Below are 24,437 nucleotides of genomic sequence, written 5' to 3'. Positions count from 1 at the left end.
AATTATCTTTTTAGAAACCCATAGCCTTTGTAAAATTAGATTAAAATTGACAGGTAGTCCCTTAGTTGTTGCAAATGATTCAGAAAGTATTATTTATATGAATAAAATTATGAATATTTGAAAACTATCTTTATATAGTATTATATTTTTCTTGAGAACTATATAATAAATTTATTATCGGATTAATATTGTGAAAATTCTTAAAATATAGTACTAATACTTAAGCCTTTTCTTTCTTTCTTCTTTTTTTATACTTTTTTCTTAAAGCCAGTCAAATTTAGCAGTGGGGGATTGTATACCAACTTTAGTGGCACTAATGTTAATAAGTTCTGGTAACCCACTGCCATTGGACCAGCCTACTCAAGCTGTTTTATAATTGCATGAGCCATGGTTATTGGAAAGTGAATGAGTCTGAATTCTGAGTATTCCTCTAGTCTGGGGCTAAGCTGAGCATAGCAAACTGTTTCCTTTGCCAGTGATGAGGAGTGGTTTGTCACCCTGTGGCTGATCAGACATAATGGGAAAGTCAGGGGCTGGGCTGCTGGGAAAGGTTTCCTCACTGGTAAGAAGAGTCACAGAAGGAGATGCTTCTTTCACTGGACGTTGCTGTATCTTCATGGAATATGCTGACCTCCGGAAGCTCATTTAGTGCCCATTTAGTGAGTAAAGGTGACCCAAGGACAAAGCCAACACTCAGCAAGTAGAGCAGAAGAAGAGTGCTGTTATTTTTTTAATAATTTTTATTTTTATGAAGGGGGATGGAGTGAGGTTCAATTTCGTTTTGTTTTTTTTTTTTCCATTGAGACATTTCACTCTGTTGCCCTGGCTAGAGTGCAGTGGCGTCATTGTGGCTCACAGTAACCCCAAACTCCTGGGCTCAAGTGATCCTCCTCCCTCAGCCTCCCGAGGAGCTGGGACTACAGGCACCACCAAGCCCAGCTAATTTTTCTATTTTTAGTAGAGACGGGGTCTCGCTCTTGCTCAGGCTGGTCTCAAACTCCTGAGCTCAAGTGATCCTCCTGCCTCGGCCTCCCAGAGTGCTAGGATTACAGGCAGGAGCCACCTCGCCCAGTTGAGAGAAGGCTCTTGAGTCCTTAAGGAGGATGTTAATGAAACAGTCCCTGAACAAGTCTGCCTTGTCACTTCTTGCTGTGAGAGTATAACTATTTGTTATTTATATAAAGCACCCCTAACTGATACAGTTAGTCTTATTCCTTAATTATAGATGCTATTCAAACTGAAGTTAAAGACTCAGGACCCTTATGAATTTAGGCAATCAAATTTGTTTTGAGAAAATCTCCCAGGTGATTCTTCTATCTTGTCATCTTCCTTCTAATCCTTTCTACTCTCCCATTAACTTCTGGAGCATGATACAAAATTGAATTAAAGGACTTGGTAAACGATTGATTTTATACAGGAGTCAGGAGAAGGGGATCTAGATGACGACCATGTTTTTGGTTTGGGTAACTGGGGAGAAGGGTTTGCCATTTGAGATGATAAGGACCACAGCTAAAGGAGCTAGCTTCAGTGTGGTACATTCTGGATTTGAGTGTCTGGGAACACCCAGGAAGTCATACTACAAAGTAATTAATATCATCCTGGAGTTTACAGAAATGTCTAAACCGCAAGGCCAAGAGATTCAGTAGTTGTAGTTGACACCCTGGGTGTCGATGAGATTGAAGGCAGATGTACCTCAAGTAGGGAAGAAAGAAAACTGTGGAACTTGAGGGAACACCAGTATTTCAGTGGAGGGTAGTTGAGAAGTAGTTGAGAAGGAAGAAAAACAATTGATATCAACAAGGACATACCTCATTTCATCTCACATTTTTCTCAGAGAAATTCTAAGACGTTTGTAGTTATTGAACTTTGATCAAGATGTAAACTTCACATATTTCAGCGTTATTTTAAAGTAGATTTTTTTCTTAAATGCTTTCTTCCCCTTTTACTTGATCAATAGATAGTTTTAAATGGTAACTCATGGGATGAAGAGTTAGTACAGCACTCTAACACTACCAGTTTACTCTCTTCTCTCTTACTAGATCAATTTCATTGTAATGCTTATTAATGATACACTGATAGAGAATCAAAAAACCCCAGTGTATAAATTTCTCCCCACCCCCAGGGAGTGGGGGTGGGGCCAATGTATAAATTTTCATCAGTCCTTATTTCCAGTCATTAATATGATCGTAGATGTATCGTTTTAGGGCAATACAGAAATATGTATTATTTCCCTTTGTATTTTGCTATTCATAGCTTTGTATTCCATTGCATTCTTTTTGTTATTCCTGTTTTTATCATTTAACATGTGTTAGCCAATATGTTCTTTGTGTATAAAAATAAAGTATTTTGGAGAGTTGGAAGGATTCTGAAACCCAAATAGTTTTTTTGGGCTAAGTAAATTTCTTTAAAAGCCAAAGCCTGTGGAAAAAGGGGAAATCAGTAACTTCTGGAGAGTATTATCTTAAAACTTTCATGTAATCTGTGGATGCTAACCTAGAATTTTGTATGCGTGTGTCCTGTCAAAACCATTATGTAATGGAAATACCAGCCTTTATGAACACTTTTCCAATAAATGAAGGAGTATAATTTTCAATTAATACCATCATTGTAAGGATCCAAAAAAGCTATTGGCATGCATTTTATTCCTCCCTTCAACAGACTCTCTCTCTCTTTTTTTCTTTTTAAACTCCAGTTTGAATAGCACCTGTAATTAAGGAAGAAAACCGAGCCCTGGGAGCTAGGTGGGACTTCCAGCTATTGATCTGTGTAAACCCAGCTTATGCTGTCAGGGGAGGAACAGTCAACTGCTGAGCTGCTTTGTCACCGACATAAGCTGAGAGAGGATTTTTTTGTCTATACTGTTTATATGCCAGTCTATAGACCTGCTGGCTGGTGAATTTTAAAGAGTGTGGAGGTTTAAAGACTTGTCCCCTGAGGGATGCTTCTGCCAGTTGGGAAGCGAGCTGAGGCTGTTGTGTGGGAGTGTGTGTGTGTGTGTGTATGTGTGTGTGTGTTGCGTGTGGAAGAAGGGAGGGGTGTGGAAGAGGGAGCAGCAAACCGGGAGCATTCTTCTTAATTTGAGTCTGGAAATTGATGTGAAGTGTGTAATTTGGGTATAGAGGCAGACATTGAATTTTGAATATATATTTTTTATTAACAGAAATTATGTGGACAGTTTTGCAGGAGGATATCTGAATAGCGTTCATATGTATAGTAAATACCGCAAATGGCTTTACTTTATGCAGCACGAGATAAGGATTCAGCAATGGTCAAATCAAAATGAACTGCTCCCATTTGTAATAAACTGTTTATCAGTTTAAGTAATTTAACTTATTTCAAGTTTAGGGACTTTTAATTTCCTTAAATGAAACATTGTCATTAGTAAAATAGTTAGCTTTCTCTGACCGTGGAGTCTGTGCTCATACTTTGAAAGGTGCATGTTCATTCATAAGCAAATCAGAATGCTCTACTCTAAGAGCAGAAGATTGTTTTCTTCATACAATGCTTTTCTTTCTGCTTATGTGACTGAAGACTCTGGAAGCTTTATTAGGTATTGGTATTGGAATTTTACAATGTTTTATTTTTAATGAACACCTATTGTGGTCTACATTTCAAAAGACTGCAAGAAATGCTACTTTAAAATCCTCCATACCATATTTATATATAGGGTTTAAATATCCAGATCTTGATAATTTCTCTGGATCTGAATTTTAGTGGCAAAGAGGTGGTAGATAAGGTATTTCTTTTTGGAGGTAGCATAACTACTGCATTAAGATATTTGCCCTTTTTTCTTTTCGATAGGAAACATCTGCATGAATCTCTGCTTTGTCTTATAAAATCACCTGACTTTGACCTTGTGTGATGTTGTCTTCAAGTTTAAAGTTTAACTTCTGAATCAGAGTTAATTTTAAGTTGTTTTTCAAATATAACAAAATAGACTTTTTCTATTTTTTTTTCTAAGTAGCTGACAGTTCTTTGCACTTTGTTATAATTGTCAATGCAGATGATTTCCAAAAGATCTAAAAAATTATTTTATAATGACTGTAAAATAATTGAAGGTTTCAAAATCAATCAGATTATTTTCTTTGTTTAATTAAAACATTGATTTTTCATATTAGGCAATTCTTAAATGAAAGTGCACAGAATATAAACTATGTTTTAATTTAAAGGCTTGTTTTTTAGATACACATTTGTTTGAATGTTACTTACGGTAAAACTTAGTGCCAAGAGTTGAAACACGTAAATATGTTTTTTTAGGTATAGCCTCTTTGTGTTTTTTTTTTTTTTTTTTTTTTAGCTGTCTGACCATGGGACGTGTAGAGTTGTTATACCTCTCAGTAATTTATTCTGCTGCCAACTTCATTCCCTTTTCTCTGCCTGCATTTTAATTGAAACAACATTTATATTTTTGAGCCAGGATCTGTCAGAAGTCCCCATGGCTAGTCTGTGGTACAAGTAGTAGCAGACGTAGCTTACCCATATGGTGCGGTGCTTCTTGTAAAATCCATATGGCCTTGTTGAAGGGAATCCCAGCGGGGATGTGAAGGGTGTTAATACCCTTCAGGCCAGGCCTTTCCCTCCTGGGGCTACCATGGCATTGTCAGTGCAATCTGCCAAAGCACCAACTTTAATTCCCTTTTAATAATCAATTATTTTAGTCTAGGAACCTGTGCCATTTTTCTTAAGAAAAAAAAACAAAACAAACTTTTTTTTCCCTAGAAAATGTCTCAGAAAAGTTTTAACTGCATCTTTAAAGAAAATATTCTAAAGCTGCTTTTTTTTTTTAATTTACATTTGTAGGAAGTACTACAGAGCGTGCCAAAGTTCTGTTTCCCCTTTGACGTTAAAAGGTACAGTATAATCATCATTTAAAATAATTTTAGCTTATCTTAGTGCACACTTTAAAATGATTACATGTGCTTTCTTATAAAATGAAATGTACCTTTTCTTCACTGCTTCTAACAACAAAAGCTAGGTGTTCAAAATTAATGTTTGGAATGAAGAAGCCTTTTAAATCGTTGTATATTTGCTGTGGCTAGTTAGCAGTCTTAAAACAGTATTGCCAATAGGTTCTATTTTTTCCCCTTTATTCTTCAGTTACAAATTGTAAGCACTAGCAGAAAAAAATATTAATATGTTCTTGATCAGAGCCTTAGAATTGTGTGTTTTAAAATTGGATGTATATATCTTGATTTCTGTCTCACTTCATCGTAACTAAAAAGACCGTCTGTGTGATGTTGTAAAACTCAGGGCTAGTTGTCTCCCAAGTATGGCTTTATAGAAATGGTGCAATATTACCGAAGGCTACAGGGAAACTCTCCAAGCAGTTTTGAAAATCTCCTGAAATTTATATTTTACTGAACAAATAATGAAATACTTGCATGCAATTGGAATTTCATAGAATATATAGCCCTTTGAGGATAATAACAGATCATTTATTGTTTTTCATGTGATTTTCACACCCTATTATCAGTTTTCTTAAGAGTGTGATATGAAGGATTTTTGGAAGAAAATTTATTTTAGGAAAGTATTTTGCAAAGTAAAGATTAGTGAGACTATAAAATTTTACTGTATTAAAGATAAAGCCTTTTGAATGATGGGCTGATTGCTACTAATGAGTATTTGTGATGAATGATGCTCCTTGTTTTACCTCATTTCTAAGGAGTCATTTGCCCACCACCATCCAAAAGAAAAGTTGTAATTTTCAAATTAATAGTAAGAATAAAATAAAGGAAGAAAAGATAGAAAATAATATGATGAACTTTGGGCACTAGAGGGCCTATTAATTACTAGAGAGTTTTCTTTTTTTAAGTTTATAAAAGTTAAGAAGAACAACTGTTCACTTAAAAGTGTGTTTGTTAGATGTTCAGCATTTGAAATTCAGTATTTCCTAACAAAACAGTTTGTATTATTGACACTGGTAGTAATTTATTTCCTTTTTCACAATTCCTCTGGTTATTTCAAAAATAAAATTTAGGTATCATGGATATTTTGTTTTGGGGCAAGGGAGCAAAAGTTCCGTTATGGTTATCTAACGGCAAAATTATAGCAGGACCAGGAAATATGTTCATATATTTTACATAGAAATAAATATTCAATCTAATGTTTCCTATTGCCCCTTATATCGCACTACACATATTATGGTAGTATGGTCCTTAGCTCAAAATTAACTACGATTCTTTACAGCTTAGCCAGTAAGGTTTTTTTGTAGAAATTATATTTTTTGTTTTGTACTTGGAAATATATTCCTCAATATATTGATAGCTCTAAAAGAGAAAGCTAAGAAAAAATACCAGTAGTATTTTGTGCAGTACTTTATTGGGTGAGAATGTCAACAGGAGAAGCAATTAAACAGAGTTGGTTGTGGCTGCTATGAGATTCTAAAGCATCATGATTTGTTATCTAAGCAATTTTAGAATAATTGGGGAAATAGGCTAGAGTTGAGGAGAAGGACTCAGTCATCATGCCCAGCTTTTTTCTTCTACAGTTTTAGTAATAGTATTTTGATAATTTATGGAATATTTTATAAGTACTTTTACGAAAGCTTATGGGAAACTACTTTTGATTTTCTGGTGGGGATTAGCATATGCTGAATTGGTTTATCTGTAAGGTATTACAACTTATTTGGGGTTTTGATGCATGATTTAGTTTATATATTATACACTCAGTTTTAGAACATAGTTCTAGTTTCAAGAACCAACTGATTGGAAAGATGAAACTAATGCTACATATAAATATATTATTGGTTTTGTTTTTCTTCAAGAAAATTATCACATAAGGCTTAATGTGTCAAAATGCTTCTGAATTTTAGGGTGTCTCAAAATCAAGTTGGACAGCACTTTACCTTTGTACTGACAGACATTGAAAGTAAACAGAGATTTGGATTCTGCAGACTCACATCAGGAGGCAAAATTTGTTTATGCATCCTTAGGTGAGTATTTGTAGTAAAAAAAAAAAAATAAGATGCAAAATAGATTTACTCTGTCTTTCATTTGTACTTTGTTATGCTTGGAATGAAAAAAAAACCCTATACTCCTATAATTTTGTTTTTTCTTGTATTCTCTAAATCAAAGTAAGTTGAAAAATAATTTTCCTTACTTTCTGTGTACAGAATCAGGTTTAACGATTTATCAGTAAAACAGTGGAATTTTTCTTGAAAGAACTGCCTCTTTCAAAGATTAGTTTCTGTGAATTTATTTTTGAAAATTAAGTATTAAGATATGGGCTCAAATAACATATGAGTTTGACATATTAAATAGGATGCAAAAAAGCAGTTAAACTAATGTGAGCCCTTGTCTGTCACTAGACCAGAATCTGGATTTCTGAGAGTGAATTGCCGCTTTAAGGCAGAGGTTGTCGTGAACAGGTGACGCTGGGCAGAAGCATTTCGAGGTTTTTCTTTGGCTACTGAGTGTTTTGAATATTTTAGAAGATGTTGTTAACCTTATAAATTTTAGGAAATTTTGTATAAAATTCTTATTTGTAATTCCTTTTGAGAAATGGGGATGTGTAATTCCGGTCCTGCACTCCCCCTTGGCAGCAGTAGGGTGGAACTAACAGCAGGTGTGTCCTAAGCCGGCTGGATTCCACAGGTCCTGTAGCTGTGCTGCCCCAGCTGTCCGCTTTACCTGCGCTGAGTCAGTAGGTAGTTGAGAGAGTGTCTCCTGCCTGTGGACCTAGGGTCTGGGCTGCTGGCTGTTGAGAAGGAAGATTTCTAAAGGTCCCTGTAACACATCCTGATGAATCAGAAATCCAGGTACAGTCTGTGGGAATAAGATTGTAATATGAATATTGAGCAACCCAGACTCTATAGAAATGCATATAGGAAAAGAAATGACATTTCCTTTATGAATTAACATATTGCAAAGAACACTTTGGTATAAAATTGATGTCTCTGTTCATTGGCTATCTAGCTGTATTTGTATCTTTCATTGAGCATTAGGTTATTAATTTACTGAGAACCTTTTTTAGAGCTAGAGAATTTTTTTCAATCTTTATTTAAAAGCAAATGGTTAACAGCTTTATAAGTAATAGAATGTGAATGTACCTCCATTCTCTCTTTAGGCACAACTTTTTTCATCTGGATAACAATTGTACTTAAAACCAGTGCTTTATCCAAAAGAATGTTATGCTTCACACTACAGGTTGATTGGAGTGGGCTGGCTGGGCAGTGGGGCCGGGGTGGCGGTGGGGAGGGCAGTGTGGAAAATGGGTGAGGAGAGCTCCCTTTTATCATTGTTCGATGCTCAGAGTTCAAAAGCTCTACAGTTTACAGGGGAGCGTAACTTCCTGTCCTCTACCCAAGATGGGTCTGCCCTAATAGAAAGACCAACGTTGTATGTGCCTTCTTATTTTGCCCTGTGAATTTTTGAAACTCATTAAAAAATTCAAATTTACAGTGAAGTTTCGATAATACAATGAACTCTTACATAAACATCACCTAGAGTCATCAGTTGTGAACATGCTTCTCTCTTCCCCCATGTTCCCTTCTCTCTCCATGTACACACACAGATTCATTCCCTCTCTCTGACTAGAGTTGTTTTTGCTGACTCACTTTAGAAGACATTTTTCTGTAATATTTGAATCTGCATTTTATAGCTTACCTCACTGCCTCCAAACTGACTTCCTGATACTCTTTAAAGAATCTGAACATTTCTCTTTGTTTTGAACTCTTATATTTTGAAAACACTGAACTTGTTAATAATTAATAACTAGTTATTGCATGCTCAGAATAGTTTCTATAAATGTGCTTGTAGAATTAACATTCCTAGGAATTTCTGTTTAAATTTAGGAAATCCATTGTTACTACAAAATATTTACATAAAATATGAACATGTTAAATGACTTAAAGATTAATATAGTCTCCATCCCCACCACATACTTGTCATTAATTTCTAGGAAACAGATTTTAAAGCAATTAAAATAATCAAGTTATTTGTATGTGTGGTTCTCAAACTTGTATATGTGGAGGAACACCTGCATGTTGCAGTACTCTTTGAATTAGGAATAATTTTACCTGCACAAAATATGGAGATTATTATAAAATGTAATAAAAAAACAAAAGTAAAATCATGTGTACCAATAAGGAGAATCTTTCACAATAAGCATTATTGGTTATTATTTTTTTATTTAAAATAATTTTTTATATATTTTTTGTCATTTGACAGTCCACTCTGGTAGATAAGAAATAGGTGATGTTAAGCTTTATGAAAAAAAAATCATGGAGGAAAACCTTAAATTGAGAAAATTCCATCCTCCAGCTTATTTTTTTCTGGTAAATTAGAAAAATACCGCCATTTTAAGATTTTAACAGTGTATCTCAATCTTTGTACTGAAAGATAGCATAGTGAGGTGTTCTTTGAGAACAGCTAAATTAGAGATTAGCTAGTCAATCATATAACTAACTAGTTTTAATAGTGAACAAAGAATTCAAAATAATGAAATTCAGAATCTTTTTCAGAAAGTTGCTGTGATAGGCAAATATCTATTTGTAAGCTATAATCATCGTATCTCTTGGAAGATAATTCTGACCAATCTCTGTAAGTGCTCTGGTGAGAGGAATGATGGAGTTTTTAGTCTTGACTTGTCCACCTGGTTTGGTGGTCCTTCTCTATTTTAGATATAACTTTTATACTTGTTTGAAAGGAAGGATAAATCTCCAAATGTACTAGAAGAAAAAAAATTACCGTCATGGTGAGAGCCTTTATATGCCTAATATGGAATACTGAAACTGAAAAGATTGGTGTATTTAAGCACATAATAATGAAAACATTTGTTTGGTGACAAATAAGGAAATGTAAAATGCGAATAATAAACTGGTAGAAATATATTTATAACCACTAAAGATGGTTAATAGCCATAATATATAATAAGCACCTGTAAATTAATAAGAAAAAGAACCTGGCAGAAAATCAGTAAAGCATCTAAGAACTTACCGAAGAAATGTAAACACCATATGCACCTGTGAATGATGTTCAGCCTAACTGAAGGGAAAAGAAACAAGCACGTTAAGATTGGCAGAATTGAAAATATTTTTTTAATAAGTGTGAGGGGAAACATACTTCATGTACTATTTGTAGAACTATAAAATGACATAACTCTTTGAAGGGAAACTTAATAATATCTACCAGATTTTTGAAATCTCATACTCTTTTTTTTTTTTTTTTAAAGACAGTTTTGTTCTGTCACCCAGGCTGGAGTGCAGTAGTCCAATCATAGCTCACTGCAGCCTCAAACTTGTGGGCTCAAGCCGTCCTCCTGCCTCAGCCTCCCAAGTAGCTGGGACTATACGTGCGCACCACCATGCCTGGCTAAATTTTTTTTTTTTTTTTTTTTGTAGAGACGTGCTTTCACTATGTTGCCGAGGCTAGTCTTGATTGAATCTTTAAGTTCTAGGAATTTAAAGCCCAAGATTATTCCCAAGAATGTGCAGAAAAGTGTGAACAAAGTTATTTATTACCACATGGTTTATAGTAGCAAAAAAATGTCAATGAGCTAGATTTAATCATTCTGCAGTATGTATATTAATACTTAACACATTAACTGCCATGTGAGTTGTATTTAACTCATGCTAGTTTTGTGCCTGGGGCCTTGTGAAACATGTAACTCACATGTCTCTTTACCTTGGGAGCTGTGTGAACTATTTTTCAAGTTGTATATAATTCACACACAAAAAACAATAAAAAATAACAAATTTTCCATAAATTAGAAGGGATCACTTTGTTTTCAAAGTTTTTATTTTATTTTCGTAATAAAACACTGTGTCCCAAGAAAAATAATTTTTTTTCTAATGTAGCAGTCAATGTGTTAAATACTGTATGTTGTACACAATAAATACATACAATTTTATCTGTCAATGTAAAAAAATAACAAAAATAAATTAAAAAGAATTGGTGACAGCGTGAATTTCCCTCAGTGGGAATTGGTTAGTATATTACGGTACATTCCCCAATCTCTATTCTGTGCCATAGTCTCTTCACTCCCCACCAGAACGTGACCTTCCCAGGGGCAGAGATTTTTGTCTGTTTACTTGTATAGTCCCATTATCTACAGTAGTGCCTGGCACATAACGACTCCCAGTAGAATTAATAGATAATTTTTGAATAAATAAATTAATGAATAATACAGTGGAATGCTATTTAGCTATTAGGAAAAAAATATATACATATATAACTTGACTTGGAGAAATGTTTATGATCTTTTGTGAAATGATGAAAATTTTCAAAGTAATATTTATAGTATGTTTGTAAAGAACAAGTTATATGTATACAAAATATGTATATATTTTAAGAAATAGCTAATATGTGTAATGAATATATATAAATGTATGATTATATGTACTTATAAGAAAGTCTAGATATAACATCAGTTTTTTAACTTTATTCACTTCAGCATTTATCTGTTTTTTGCAATGAGCAAAAATTATTTCAGTCAGTTTTTCCCTGCCGTAAAATTCTGAGATGTTATCATTATATAGGTAATAAACTATAAATGTGGAACTTTAGTTATGACGTGAAAAATTAGTGGGAGTTTAGCCAGATCACATGTTGTCAGGTAAAACATGTAGTGTGTTTGCAGGATGGGAAATTGTTTTTCTGGTGTGTTTTAGCAGATGCACTCCATAGGCAGTTGATCATGGTGTGTGTGTGGCATAGCAGAATTAAGAATGGGAACAGGACAGTTTCATTCTGTGCCCTTGAAATTTGGGATCACAGTGTGGAAGAATGACTTTTGGAAGAGAAAAAAATATTGCTAGTGGGGTGAATTCACAATCATGCAGCCAGATGTTGGTATTTTTCTGTAATTTCAATATACAATGTTCAATATTGTGGAAATGCTTTGTGAGATGGTTGGAGAAATGCTATTACACCTGGAATTTATTTCCTATCTTTTTTCCCCCCTTCTAATAACATTCATTTAATTTCACTGTACCCTTAAGATATAGTAGAAAAAAGTTTTTTATTTCACTATGAAACCAAAACTTAGAATAACTAATAATTTTTTTTTTTTTTGTGAGGGGGTGAATGTGGAAAGGAGGAAGGTAAGATTGTCTAATGAGCTATTCATACAATTGTTTGGGGTAATCTGGTCTCTTAATTTAGAGGCCAGTTTTGTTTACAACAGACTGTGCTGCTTCCATAGGTCTATGAGAGAAGCTCAGCTGTGCCGGTTTTCTGAGTATTTACTGGCCAGAACCTTAGAGGAAGGTTTGCATTCAGTTTTGTAGGAATGTCCTAGTCTTAGAATTAATTCATATACTTCATAGGGCTAAAATTTATTGAGAAATATTACAAAATGCTTTAACCATGTTTTCTGATTAAAAAAGTAATATATTTTGCTATATAGAAAATTTGGAAGATCAGAGAATTTTAAAAAAGAAAATAAAAGCCACTTATGACACATGATGCTTACATTTTGGTATTTCTAGTTTTATTTCTGTAAGACTTGCTAATGTACATTTATAAATTTTTCTATATGACGTCTAACTATGTGATTAACTATAGTCTTTATTCTCAGCTTATAAAATGAATAAATGCCTTTAAAGTAATTTATAATGTGAAAAGTCTATAGCGGGTTTCATATGATCCCCCATAAGTGCCCAGAATTTTTGCACATGCTTAATGTGTCAGTTGTTCATTTGTCTTTTTTTCTTTCCTCATAAGTTGAGATTTTGCATTAAGTATTTTCCTTCTGATGTAGCTTATTTTTAATCAGTTACTTACATCTTCACTTGAAATATATTATGACTTTTAAATATTAAGAAATTTAATACCTTTTCTTTGAAGCTGTCTTTTGTGCAAAATTAGTGCATTTATTTGAAGCATACTTCATTTGTTGGTATTCTATTGTGAGATAATACTGGTTTGGTTTATTCAGGATTCATTCTCAGTAGCAAATCAATTAAAATTCTTGGGTAGACATTAATTGATACTTCTGCTATTGTTTTTACAATATCCTAAATATTAATTTTTTTCTATTGTGATGAAATATCTCTTCAGAAAAACCTCATTTATGAGTTATCCTCTGATTTTTGAATTTGTGTTTTAATGATTTGGAAATTTAAAAGAAAAATATTTATAATTGAGTTGATATCAGTTTAAAATATTTTAGGTCTTTATAAAAGAGTAGTCATATTGAAAATGACATATATTTATGGAATTTTTAGATATTTTAATATAAAGTAAGGTAAAGCAGTACAAATTGATAGAATAGTTTCCCTAGGACAGGCAAAAAAATAACTTTGTTCGTTGAATTTCTTGAATAGCAGAGACTCCTTTAGGTTAAAGATGCTAATGATAATACTAATATTGACAATAAATAAACTGCAGCATCATTTATTGTTTGTTTACTATAGCCAAATGCTCTGCTAAGTGACTTACATACATTATTTAAAAAAACTACTCTAGTCCATAGAGTTCTAAGCTAGAAAATTTGTATATATTACTTTAAAGCTACTTTACTCCTGGATGATGCTATTGTAAGATTTGAAAGTACTGTAATTTAGATTTACCTTAAACATCTAAGTGAGAAATTTTGTACACAGTGCTATAAAAACCGTATGTTCTTTTTTTTCCTGGATTTTTTCCATTAAAATATTTGAAAGTTAATATATTTCTTAGATTTCTATTCATTTTGTTTACTTTTTAGAAATATTAGACTTTAAGCCTATTTAATGTGAAAGTTGATGTATAATTTTGAGCCACTGTTACCTGCTTTAGTTCTTTCTGTGACATGTCTATCCTAGTTTTAACAAGATTTCAAAAATATCCTGAAGTATTACTAATTTAACTTATGCCATTATTTATATTTTGAATTTCTCTAATATGCTAGCCAAAAAGCAAGAAATAACTCTTTTTCCTAATTTGATTAACATAATTTTACAACTATAAAATTGTCGCCAAGGGTTCAAAATGAAATACTCTAATAAGGAAGACAGGTTTATGTTTGGGGCCTTTGTAGTTCCCCCTGCCCCCTTTAACTCATACCAAACTCGGAGCTTTCACACTCTTCCTTTGGGCAAATCCCTTGGAAGCAGAATGTTTCAATTTTACACATTTTGTGTCAATTTTCCAGACAGAAAAACAGCCTCTAGACATTAGACGTTTTTCTACGGAAAGGCAGTTTCCTTAGTTTTATTTGATTACTATAAGTTAGGTTCCTGCTGATTGCTTAGACTTTAGTGGTTACCTGACTATTTGACAAAAAACATTTCCTTTCCTTTATTTAACCTTTGACTTTGGAATGTAAAAGTTTTATCAGGTCTATGGTGGAAGTACAAGCATGGGGGGAAGTCTTCTTCTACAAAATGGACTCATGACTTTATATACACATCTGTCTTTTGCTGTACGTCTTTACAGAAAATTAAGGAAATAATCTTACAATTAAATTTTAACTAATCTCTCCTTTGTTTTAAAATAATTGGTCATAATGTATTTGTTTTACATCTATATATGTTTCTAGGACTACGAGAGTCACAGTTAATTATTTGTTAAAGGAATTATATTTTCAGTTCTTAAAAAATTCAAGTAAAATATCTTATTTACCTATTATAATATATTGAGTTTTGTTTAACTTTCTAGGATTTTTGTGGTTGGTTGTAAGAAAACAGATTTTGACCGTCCTTGGGACTATAAAATTTAGTGAAAAACCTTTTAACTTATTGATAATTGATTGACTTAAGAGCTTTTATATTAGTTAAAAAATTGCTTTGAAGGTATAGTGTTTGAAAATTATCTGAGAAACCACAAAATAAAGACATGAGAATAACACTTCTTGTCCTAGGAAGCTAAGCTTATGTAATTTACAATATGTTTTATATGTATATATATGTGTGTGTGTGTGTGTTTGTATGTGTTTTGAAAGTTTTGGACATAGTTTTCTAAAAAAGGAAAATGTTACTTTTGCCACATATTTTGACTTAAAGTGTGCAATGGAATTTAGTTAAAATATTGGAATTATTGCACTGCTTTGTTTCCTCTGAACTGTTTTCTTGTCAGATGAAAAAGTGAGCAGTGGGATTTCCTGTTGAGCAGTTGCTTCGTATTGGGGGTTGCAAATTCAGTTACCTACAGGGACCACGTAGTGGGGACTCAATGAGAGAAGCCGGGTAGGTGCCCAGCAGCAGCAGGAAGCTGGGCTAAGTGTGGTGCTCTGAATAGCACGTGCCACAGCCAAAGACAGAAGCCGCTACTCAGCTCTAGGCGTTGGTTACACCAGTGGAGAATGTGTGGCCATTATTGCCAGCTTTTTGGATTTTTAAGAGGAACAAGAAATCCAGATTTTTTAAATGAATAATGTCAGATTTAGAAGTTGGCAACTTAATTAAACAGCAGCACCACAATGTTGATCAAACAAAATATGCCCACGTGTTCAATGCAGCCTGCAAATCGCCAGTTTGCACCCTCTGTTCTAGGTACTGTTGCTTATTTGCAACAGAGAATGTCCTTGTTTCCTGGACGTTTCTAGCAGCATGGGTAGGTTACAGAGCAGCTCCACTTTCATATAAGTGATGTTTTTATTAAAAAGCATGAATGATATGTAGCCTTTAAAAGGACATGTTTACAAATAGCACTGTGTGTGACTGTGCTTGGTTCTTTATGATGACAGTACACGCCGATGTATCCGGGAGTGCCGTAGAGATTTGAGTCTGTCCCACTGTTTCACAAGCAGATTATACATGGAGAAAAATGTTGGTTAAATAGTGCAATCTTCTGATGAGGTTAAAATATCCAACTTAGAGTGTTGACAAACAATAGGGTTATGTCATTTTGCAAGGCACCTTATACCATGTTGCAGGTACAAAATCCTTATGAAGATTTTTGTCTGTAGTGATGAAGACAGAAGCAGTACTTAACCTGAAGTTGGAAGGGATTGCCAAAATGTTAGATGAAAGAATCACATTAAATAGATCTTTATCTGCTGAGAAATTCACACATATGGACAAACTGTAATTTAAAATGCATAAAGGTAATGCTCTGAATGTTCAGTAAACTAATTTTGAATGATAGAATTTGCTTCAGTGGATAGAAATTATAAGTAGTCTGATTTAAGATTAAACCAGAATGTATTTTTTCACAGTTTATCTAGCTACCTGAAAATGTCTGGTCACTGGAATGTTTATTCAAAGGCTGGATAGTTTAGAAATACATATGTGCCTAAATTGGCTGGTGGGCTGTCTGTGTTAGACCTCTGAGCATATATCACTCAGTCAGGTTGATTAGAATTCTCATCCAATGCTTGCCCTTTGGTAGCTTTGTGACTCTCGATAAGTTGCTTTACCTTAGTTCAGTCAAATACATACCAAAGCATTATGATAAGAATTAAATGAGATAACGCATGGAAAGGTACCTAGAATACTGTCATACATACAGTTAGTGCTTAAGAAGTTTTATTCCCTGTACTTCCAATTATTTTAGCCACACATAGATTCTGTGATTCTTAGATCCTACTCTCTAACCCCCAGATGAGCATATAACTTACTAGTGAGTTATACTTCCTAAATAGAAATAATAAAGTATTTTGGGACCTCAGAGATGACTGTGAGAAGTATCTCATTTGGGTAAAGCTTATTTCTAAATAGTATTAGTCTGATTTATAGATGAAGTTATAGCCTTCATCTATGAAATTCAGTAAAGTTAGTATTCTTGGACATTTAAAAAATAGTGATAATATGTATACCAAAATGCCTGGCATAAATAAGAACTGTTAAATTTTTAAAAGTAACCTAAATATGGATATATTATTTATTCAAAAACAAGTAAATAATCTTACAGATAAATTACATTTATGTGTATAAATTATCTTCTCAATGAAAAATTGGGTTTTGATTTGTCTTCACAGTTTGAAAGGAAATTGAAAGGGAAGATAACCAATGAAAAAAATATAAAGATGAGGAAACCAGAACATTTAAAGGAGTGTTAATGTATTTGATCTAGAAAGATAAAGATTATCTCACTTTGTTAATAACAATTGAGAGATGTATTGCATTTTTTATTTTTATAGTGGACCTGGAAAGAATAATTAAGGTTAATAGGATTTCAAATTATTTAAGGTGAAAATGATGATGTAGGCATTAAAAGGTAGAGAGACATACAGCCCCCTAAAATCCATAAATTTTGCTTTATCTAAAGCTGCTTGAGAGTAGGATAGAAACAGACCAAGCGTGTTCCTTGGATAGATTAGGTCTCATCTTCTCTGAACTTACAGATCTGAACTACATGACACATTGAAATTATCTTGAAATAGCAATTTCTTCAGGCCATTAAAAGTTGAAATGTGAGTATGGAATGACTACAAATGAAATAAATGACACGCTAAGGAGCATATATCTTGATAGAAGGACATTCTCCATGAAAACTATTTGAGTTATAGTGAATAGAGAAAATAGGATATGCTAATTTCCATTACACTGAGTTGACAAATTTAAAAACAGTGTTAGTGATCTTTAAGGATTATTGTTTTTTTGTAAATGGAAGATATTTGTAGTAGGATAGCCAGCTAAATACCAGGGCTTTGAAGTGTTGGGTAATTTAAGTATGAAAATTGAGATTACCAATAGTAACTTCTGATTTTCAGATACTCCAAAAGCTGCCACCAATTTGTCACATACCTGTCTAGATTTTTCCAGGCTCCCCTACACAGCTGTTAACATGCTTGCCGTAAACACCCTGTTCTAGCATCTCTTTCCTACAGCCTCCACTCCTGTTTCAGTCTGGGCCTTTGCGCAGCTGCACAGCTCTTATCCTTGGACTTAGCACTCATCTTCCGTGGTTGTAGATTTCTTGTCTCCTACGTCCCCATATCCCTTCTTGGCCTCCCTCATTTTGTTGAAGGCTGAATGGCTTAGGAAGTAGATTTCTGAGCCCTTGCATGACTGAAAATGCTATCATTCTGTCTTCACACCTTATGGATAGTTTCTCTGACCTAGAATTCTTGGGTATAAAGAATTTAACCTCTGTATTGTGAAGGCATTATCTTCTAACTTCTGGTATTACTGGTAAGTGGTTCAATGACATTTTGAACTTGATCCCTTTATGTTACTTTTTTTGTCTCTGGAAACTCTTAGGTACTTTTCTGCACCCTGTTCTGGACTTTCACTGTGATACTGTGGTTTGGCTCATTCTTTGTGCTGTTCATTCACTTGTCCTTTCAGTCTGGAGACTCATGTCTGACATTTTGGGAAACTTTCCAGTAATTTTTAGAAAAGAAACTTTCATTCCTTTCCTCTCTCTTTCCTTTCTTTTTGGAACTACTGTTAGTCAGGTACATGATAGTTGAGATTAATTGCCCTGATATTTTCACATTTTCTCCCATTATTTATCTGGTTAACTCTTTATTCTGGTTTCTGGGAGATTTTCTTGAGTTACCGTCTAACCTTTCTACTGATTTTAGTTTTTTCAGCTTTCAGAATTTCTAAGAGCTCTTTCTTGTTCTCTATTAATTTCTTTTTTCACTTTTATTTTTATTTAGTTCTGTTTACTAGCATTCTGCTCTTTATTCGGCTCCTAAGAGTGTTAAGGATAAGCTTTTAAGTTCCCTTCTGCTGTTTGTATGGTCATGTTTACTTGTAGTTCCTTTTAGGTTTGTTCAGTGCAAACATACATTTATGTCTGTTATTTCCTCAAGTGTCTGCTAATTGGGCTGTTAATTTATATCCAAGAGGCAGGTACTAACCTGAATTGGAAGCACTATATGTGCAGTGGTGGGTTTCGCTCCAAGAACATAGGACGTTGAGGTGCTTTTTCCTTTGAGAGATTCTTACTTAAATCAGTGCTTCTGAATCCTGGGGGAGGGGTATATCTGCTGGTCCTTTCCCATTTTGTTGACACTTAGGTTTTGGTTTCCTTTTTTCTCCTGTGTCAGTTATCACCGTTTGCTTACCATGTTTACAGAATCATCTTCTTGTATTGCTATTGTTTTTTCCTCCATTTCTCAGCACTTGCTAATTTATACCCTTTATTCATTTACTGTCATTTTAGTGGTAGTTCGAGAGGGCACAGAGATAAATGCATGCATTCAGTATTCTAGATTTAACTTGAAGTTGGGTAGGTATTTTTAGATGTCATAGAAATTTTTCATATCATTATATAGTATTTGAAATTATCATTTTACAGAACTCTATAATTTTCTGAGTAAAGATACTATAGTTTAACCTTTTGTTATGACTTTAGGTTCCTCTTGATTCAAAAAGCATCATTTATATGAGACAGCATATGAAAAAATCTTAATAGAGTGCTGTTTTTAAGCTGTATTGATTTTTTGATTTTAAAATGTTTCGTCTGTGTACTTTTATCTGTGTACAATCATGTAGTAAAAGTATTAGAATATTTTGTCCTAAGAAGTAGCCTGTTGTACAAATGCTTTGAAGAAAAAGAGTATTTGTTAATTGATAATCAGTAGCACTGTTCACTGTTTTTCTGTATGAAAAGTGAAAATTTTAATAAACGCTAAATTAAAATCTTTGAGCAGATTTTAAACATACTAATATTTAAAATTTTTAAAATAAATATAGATTTTATTTTTTACACATGATTTTTTGATTTAGTATTTGGGTTTCATAAAAATTATACTTTTATCTAGCAAAATGAATTAAATGAATTTTAAATTATATTTGTTTTTGGTATCTAAACGTCATTTTCAATTTTTATAATTTTTAGAATAGGCTTTCTGATATTTGTGTTGATAATTATTTTGAAATTTACCATCTGAATTAAACATCATTTCTGAAGAACTGATTAATTAAACATGTAGTTTTGTTGTATTATATACTCAATTCAGTAACATTTAAAAAGAAATAATTGTATCTTTTATTTCAAAAGCTTACTAATATTAGTTTTTATATAATATCTTCTTACAGTGGTTTTTATCCAGTGAGTGCTTTTATTGGTTATCATGAAATAGGATTAAGTAATTTTAGATACTGCTAATGTAAAATAGAAGTGTACAATGAGTAACTTTTATAACAGAGCTTTGGATTCTGATTTATTGTATCAAAACTAATATTAAATATAATATGTTAAATCTAACTGAAAAAGTAAGGAGAATGTGGGTATAGTTCTTTCCTACATTCTAGGATTAACCTGTTTGACACAATATGAATTTAATGCTTATTTTGTCTGCTTGTTTCTTGATTTCACATTTTTGATATATGCATTTTTGAATAATTTTTTTTTACAGTTACCTGCCATGGTTTGAAGTGTATTACAAGCTTCTGAATACTCTGGCAGATTACTTGGCTAAGGAACTGGTAAGCTATGTTCTTTTTTCCCCCATTTTTAAAAATTGTAGAATATATATAACATAAAATTTAACATTTTAACCATTTTTAATTGTATAGTTTTGTAGTACTAAATACATTTATGGTGTTCTGCAACCATCAATACCATATATCTCTAGAACTTTTCATCTTGCAGCTGAAACTCTGTAGCCAGTACACAGTAACCACCCGTTTGCTCCCTGCCCTCTGCCCTGCCAGCCATACTGTAGAATTGCTGGATAACATGGTAATTCTGTGTTTCACTCTTTTGGGACTACCATACCACTTTCTGTAGTGGCTACACCATTATATACAAGGGTTACAATTTCCTTATAACCTTGCCAACACTTGTTACTTTCTGAATTTTTTTTTTTGATAATAGTATCCTAATGGGTGTGAAGTGGTACATCATTGTGGTTTTGATTTGCATTTCTCTAATGATTAGTGATACTGAGTATTTTTTTAATGTTCTTATTGGCCATTTGTATATCTTCTTTGGAGAAATGTCTGTTCAAGTCCTTTGCCCATTTTTTTTCTTTCTTCTTTTTTTTCTTATTTTTATTTTTTAATTTTAACTTTTTAAAAAATTTTTCATAAAAGGATTTTTTTTTTGCATAGCCATCCCCTGGCCAGGCTTACTTAAGTTGTATCTATTTAAAAATTAGGTTTGGAATTTTAAAATGAAAACGGAAAATGAGAGCACTCTGTGATATAATAAAAAGTTATATTGCTGCTTTTAGTCAATCTCGTTGCTCTTGGATTTAATGATTTAGATAATTTCTGTTTGTAGCATTAGTGGGTTTTTTCTATTTCTTAAAAAAATTTTGGAATATTACAGGGGTAAAATGTTTTGGTTACATAAATTGCTTTTGTACCATTTGAGTCAAAGTTATAAGTGTGCCCATCACCCAGATAGTGTGCATTTTACTCATTAGGTGTGAATTTGCCCATCACCCAGATAGTGTGCATTTTACTCATTAGGTGTGAATTTGCCCATCCCCTTCTCCCCCTCCCATCTGCTTGATTTCCGATGAATGTTATTTCCACATGTGCACATAAGTGTTGATTGGTTCCAATTTATTGGCGAATACATGTGCTGTTTGTTTTCCATTCCTGTGACACTTCACTTAGAAGAATGATCTCCAGTTCCATCCAGGTTAATACAGAGGTATTAGTTCACCATTTTTTAAGTAGTTCTCCATGGTATACATATAATAACCACATCTTTGCAATTGTGAATTGTCCTGCTATAAACATTTGAGTGCAGGTGTCTTTTTTATAGAATATCTTTTTTTCCTTTGGGTAAATACCCAGTAGTGGGATTGCTGGATCAAATGGTAGGTCTACTTTTAGTTGTTTGAGATATCTCCATACTCCTTTCCACAGAGGTTGTGCTAGTCCCACCAGCAGTGTAGGAGTGTTCCTTTCTCTGTACATCCATGCATGCGTTTGTTGTTTTGGGACTTTTTGATAAGAGCCATTCTCCCTGGAGTTAAGTGATACCTCGTTGTGGTTTTGATTTACATGCATTAGTATTTTTTTATAATATATTTTTCCAAATATGTATTTATACTAAATATAAACGTTGCTATTATTCTTATGGATAAAGGGATTTAGATTTCCATATTTATTAGATTTAAATATTTCAATCTCAGTTATTTGAAATGTTTCTGTGGAAAGTATTTATATAAAACATGTAATTTGGGAAGGCACAGTGGGCGATTTTGTCAAGTGGTTTTAGTTGTATTTGCTTAGTATGTATTTCATTTATGAAATGTACTTTTTATTTTGCTCTAGGAAAATGATTTGAATGAAACTCTCAAATCACTTTATAACCACCCAGTACCAAAGGCGAACACTCCTGTCAATTTGAGTGTGGTAAGTATTTAATAAGTAATTGTTTTTTGGAGTCATAACAGTTTCTCACTTAAGAACACATGCACCATCAAGCAATTAATTCTTTGCCAGGTCACTTCTGCTTCCAGGAAAACTGCAGTGCTAGTGCTAACATTACTAGATGATAACATTGAGACTTTTTCCACTGTTGTAATTATCATAACTTGATATATTAGGTGTCTATTTTGATAGCTGTTAAGTTACAAAATTTTAAAAATTTATTAACTGAAAGTAACCAACTTGTGAGGATATTTTGGTTGTAAGAAACATTGATTTTTCAGGTGAAATCCATGCATAATAAAGGAATACACACATATATACACACATACCTACACACACTCACTACCCTTCCTAAAATAAAAACAATACTTAGTAAGAATAGAAAATGGCATGTAACATATGTGATAAAAATTCTGGGTGAAAAGTTCTTCTTTCTCCATACTTCAATACATCTTCTAGTTGTGATCACAAAACACTGGAAATATGGTTAAAGTTTGTCGAAACAGCAGGCTTGTGGTGGTATAGATTATTTACTGTACAACTGAAACTTTGATGAACAGTGCCATCTATATCTAAAAGCATTCATTTGGATTTTTTGAATATTCAAAGTTCATGATAAAATATGACTGTTTTCATTAATATTCTTCATTAATTTGGTGTTGTACAGTATAGAATTTTAAAATTTATTTATATGGATTTTGTTTCTTCCAAAAAATAATAAACTTCTAATAAAGAAGAAAAAATTATAATGATGCAAGAGAAATTTAGAGGAAAAAGTAACTCAAAATGTATAATGTGATAATAGGTATTTTGCATTTTTGCAAGATAAGCAAATTGTTATCCTTATTATATTTCTTTGGTAATAACTTTATTCTTGCCTAAATTTTCTCCTGTAATTTCATTTAATAATAATGTTATCTTACATCATTCCATTCTGTAAATTTCCACTGTTAGCACCCTAGTTTCCACATGCACAGTACTTCAAATAGCTCTTAATCTAGAGTCTCTCCTTCCAGTCCTTTCTACAAGACTATCAAGTTAAACTTGCTTGAATTATATAAAATCCCTTCCTGAATATCTTTTGTAGCTCCCCATTTTCTATAAAATTTGCCCAAACTTTTGTCTGGGCTTTTAGGACGATCCGCTTCTTAGCTTCAGTCTAACTTCATTTTTCTGTCTCACTATTTTTTTTTTCCGAATTGATTCTCTGCTCTGGTCACATTGTTCTGTTCATTTTCTTGAATAAACATGCTTTCCTTTTGCACTAAAGCCTCTTTATAGACTGTCTTTAGTCTAGAACTAGTTCAATTCCCACCTTGGTGAAACCTCTTGTCATACAGTTTAAAGTGTTTTTTCTTTCCTGTGATCTTCTCTGCCACTTTATGTCTGCGGCTGCATCCTCTTTTGTTGTGCCGCTGCCCAAGTGGAAATGGTTCCTGGTCCTTTGGAGGTTGGGGGATGGAAAGCTAAGGATAACCTGGGCTTTGTAACCCAAATCCGGGAGTCATCGGGAGACACAGAATTTAAAGGAGGGAACATGGAGAGCACAGCACAGAGGCTGAGGTCTCGCTGCTGCAGTAGGCTATGGGGATGGAGACAGGGGATCCAGGGAAAGAATTGGAGGGAAGATCAGCTAAGGAGAAACTCAGCCAAAGGAATGCGAGGTTTATGGTTAGTGAAGTGCATTGGAAAGGGCAGGGAGAACAAAGAAAAGCCCCGGATTTTACCAAAAAAAGTCATCTTTCTTTGAGAGCATTGTATTTATAAAGAGATTCTCATGCTTTATTAATGAGTTAAGAAAATATAGGTACTGAGATAATATTAATGAGAAAGACAAGTGTGTTTTCTTTAAATTTGAGTATCATATTTGCTCAGGGATAAACAAATATCTTAAAAATATATCTCAAAAATACCGGGTGTTGAAACACTTCACCTTTATTAATAAGATCGTAAATCAAAGACTTCTAGGCCTCTTTACCTAAGACTAGAAGATCTTGGTTTAAGTCACAGTAACGAAATGTGTGATGTTAGGCAAGAAAGTTAATCTCTTTTGATGATCCCTTTTTTCCATTTGAGAAATTGAGTGAGTCAACGTGTGAGGAAGTTGTTTGGGTAATTACATGAAATGGAAGTATCTAAATGTTACCATGAAGAGTTGTTCAGGTGTTAGTTGGCAGTGAACTGAAGTTTCTTCTCATATGGAGAAGACATTTTTCATTGTAGCTGAAATAATCTTGTTTAAAGTGTTTGCGTGACTATGTACTCTTTCTATATATGATAGTTATTT

The 24,437-nt window shown here is 33.2% G+C and overlaps 1 protein-coding gene across 3 annotated transcripts in view; it reads left to right on the top strand.

The window, feature by feature from the left end:
- Positions 1-24,437, top strand: part of DENND1B (DENN domain containing 1B) — a 232,323-nt gene that overhangs the window by 117,942 nt on the left and 89,944 nt on the right. For all 3 annotated transcript variants that reach the window (XM_045536506.1, XM_045536504.1, XM_045536505.1), the window contains exons 4-7: positions 4,801-4,850; positions 6,812-6,931; positions 20,176-20,245; positions 22,052-22,132. Coding sequence is in view for 2 of the 3 variants with exons in the window: in XM_045536504.1 (XP_045392460.1) it covers positions 4,801-4,850; positions 6,812-6,931; positions 20,176-20,245; positions 22,052-22,132 (321 nt within the window). In the remaining variant the exon portion in view is untranslated. The remainder of the gene's footprint in view (positions 1-4,800; positions 4,851-6,811; positions 6,932-20,175; positions 20,246-22,051; positions 22,133-24,437) is intronic.

Source organism: Lemur catta, chromosome 23 (assembly GCF_020740605.2).
Source record: "Lemur catta isolate mLemCat1 chromosome 23, mLemCat1.pri, whole genome shotgun sequence".
In the NCBI taxonomy this organism is placed as follows: domain Eukaryota; kingdom Metazoa; phylum Chordata; class Mammalia; order Primates; family Lemuridae; genus Lemur; species Lemur catta.
The sequence above is the reverse complement of the archived record's forward strand: the minus strand, read 5'-3'. Positions and strand labels throughout refer to the sequence as shown.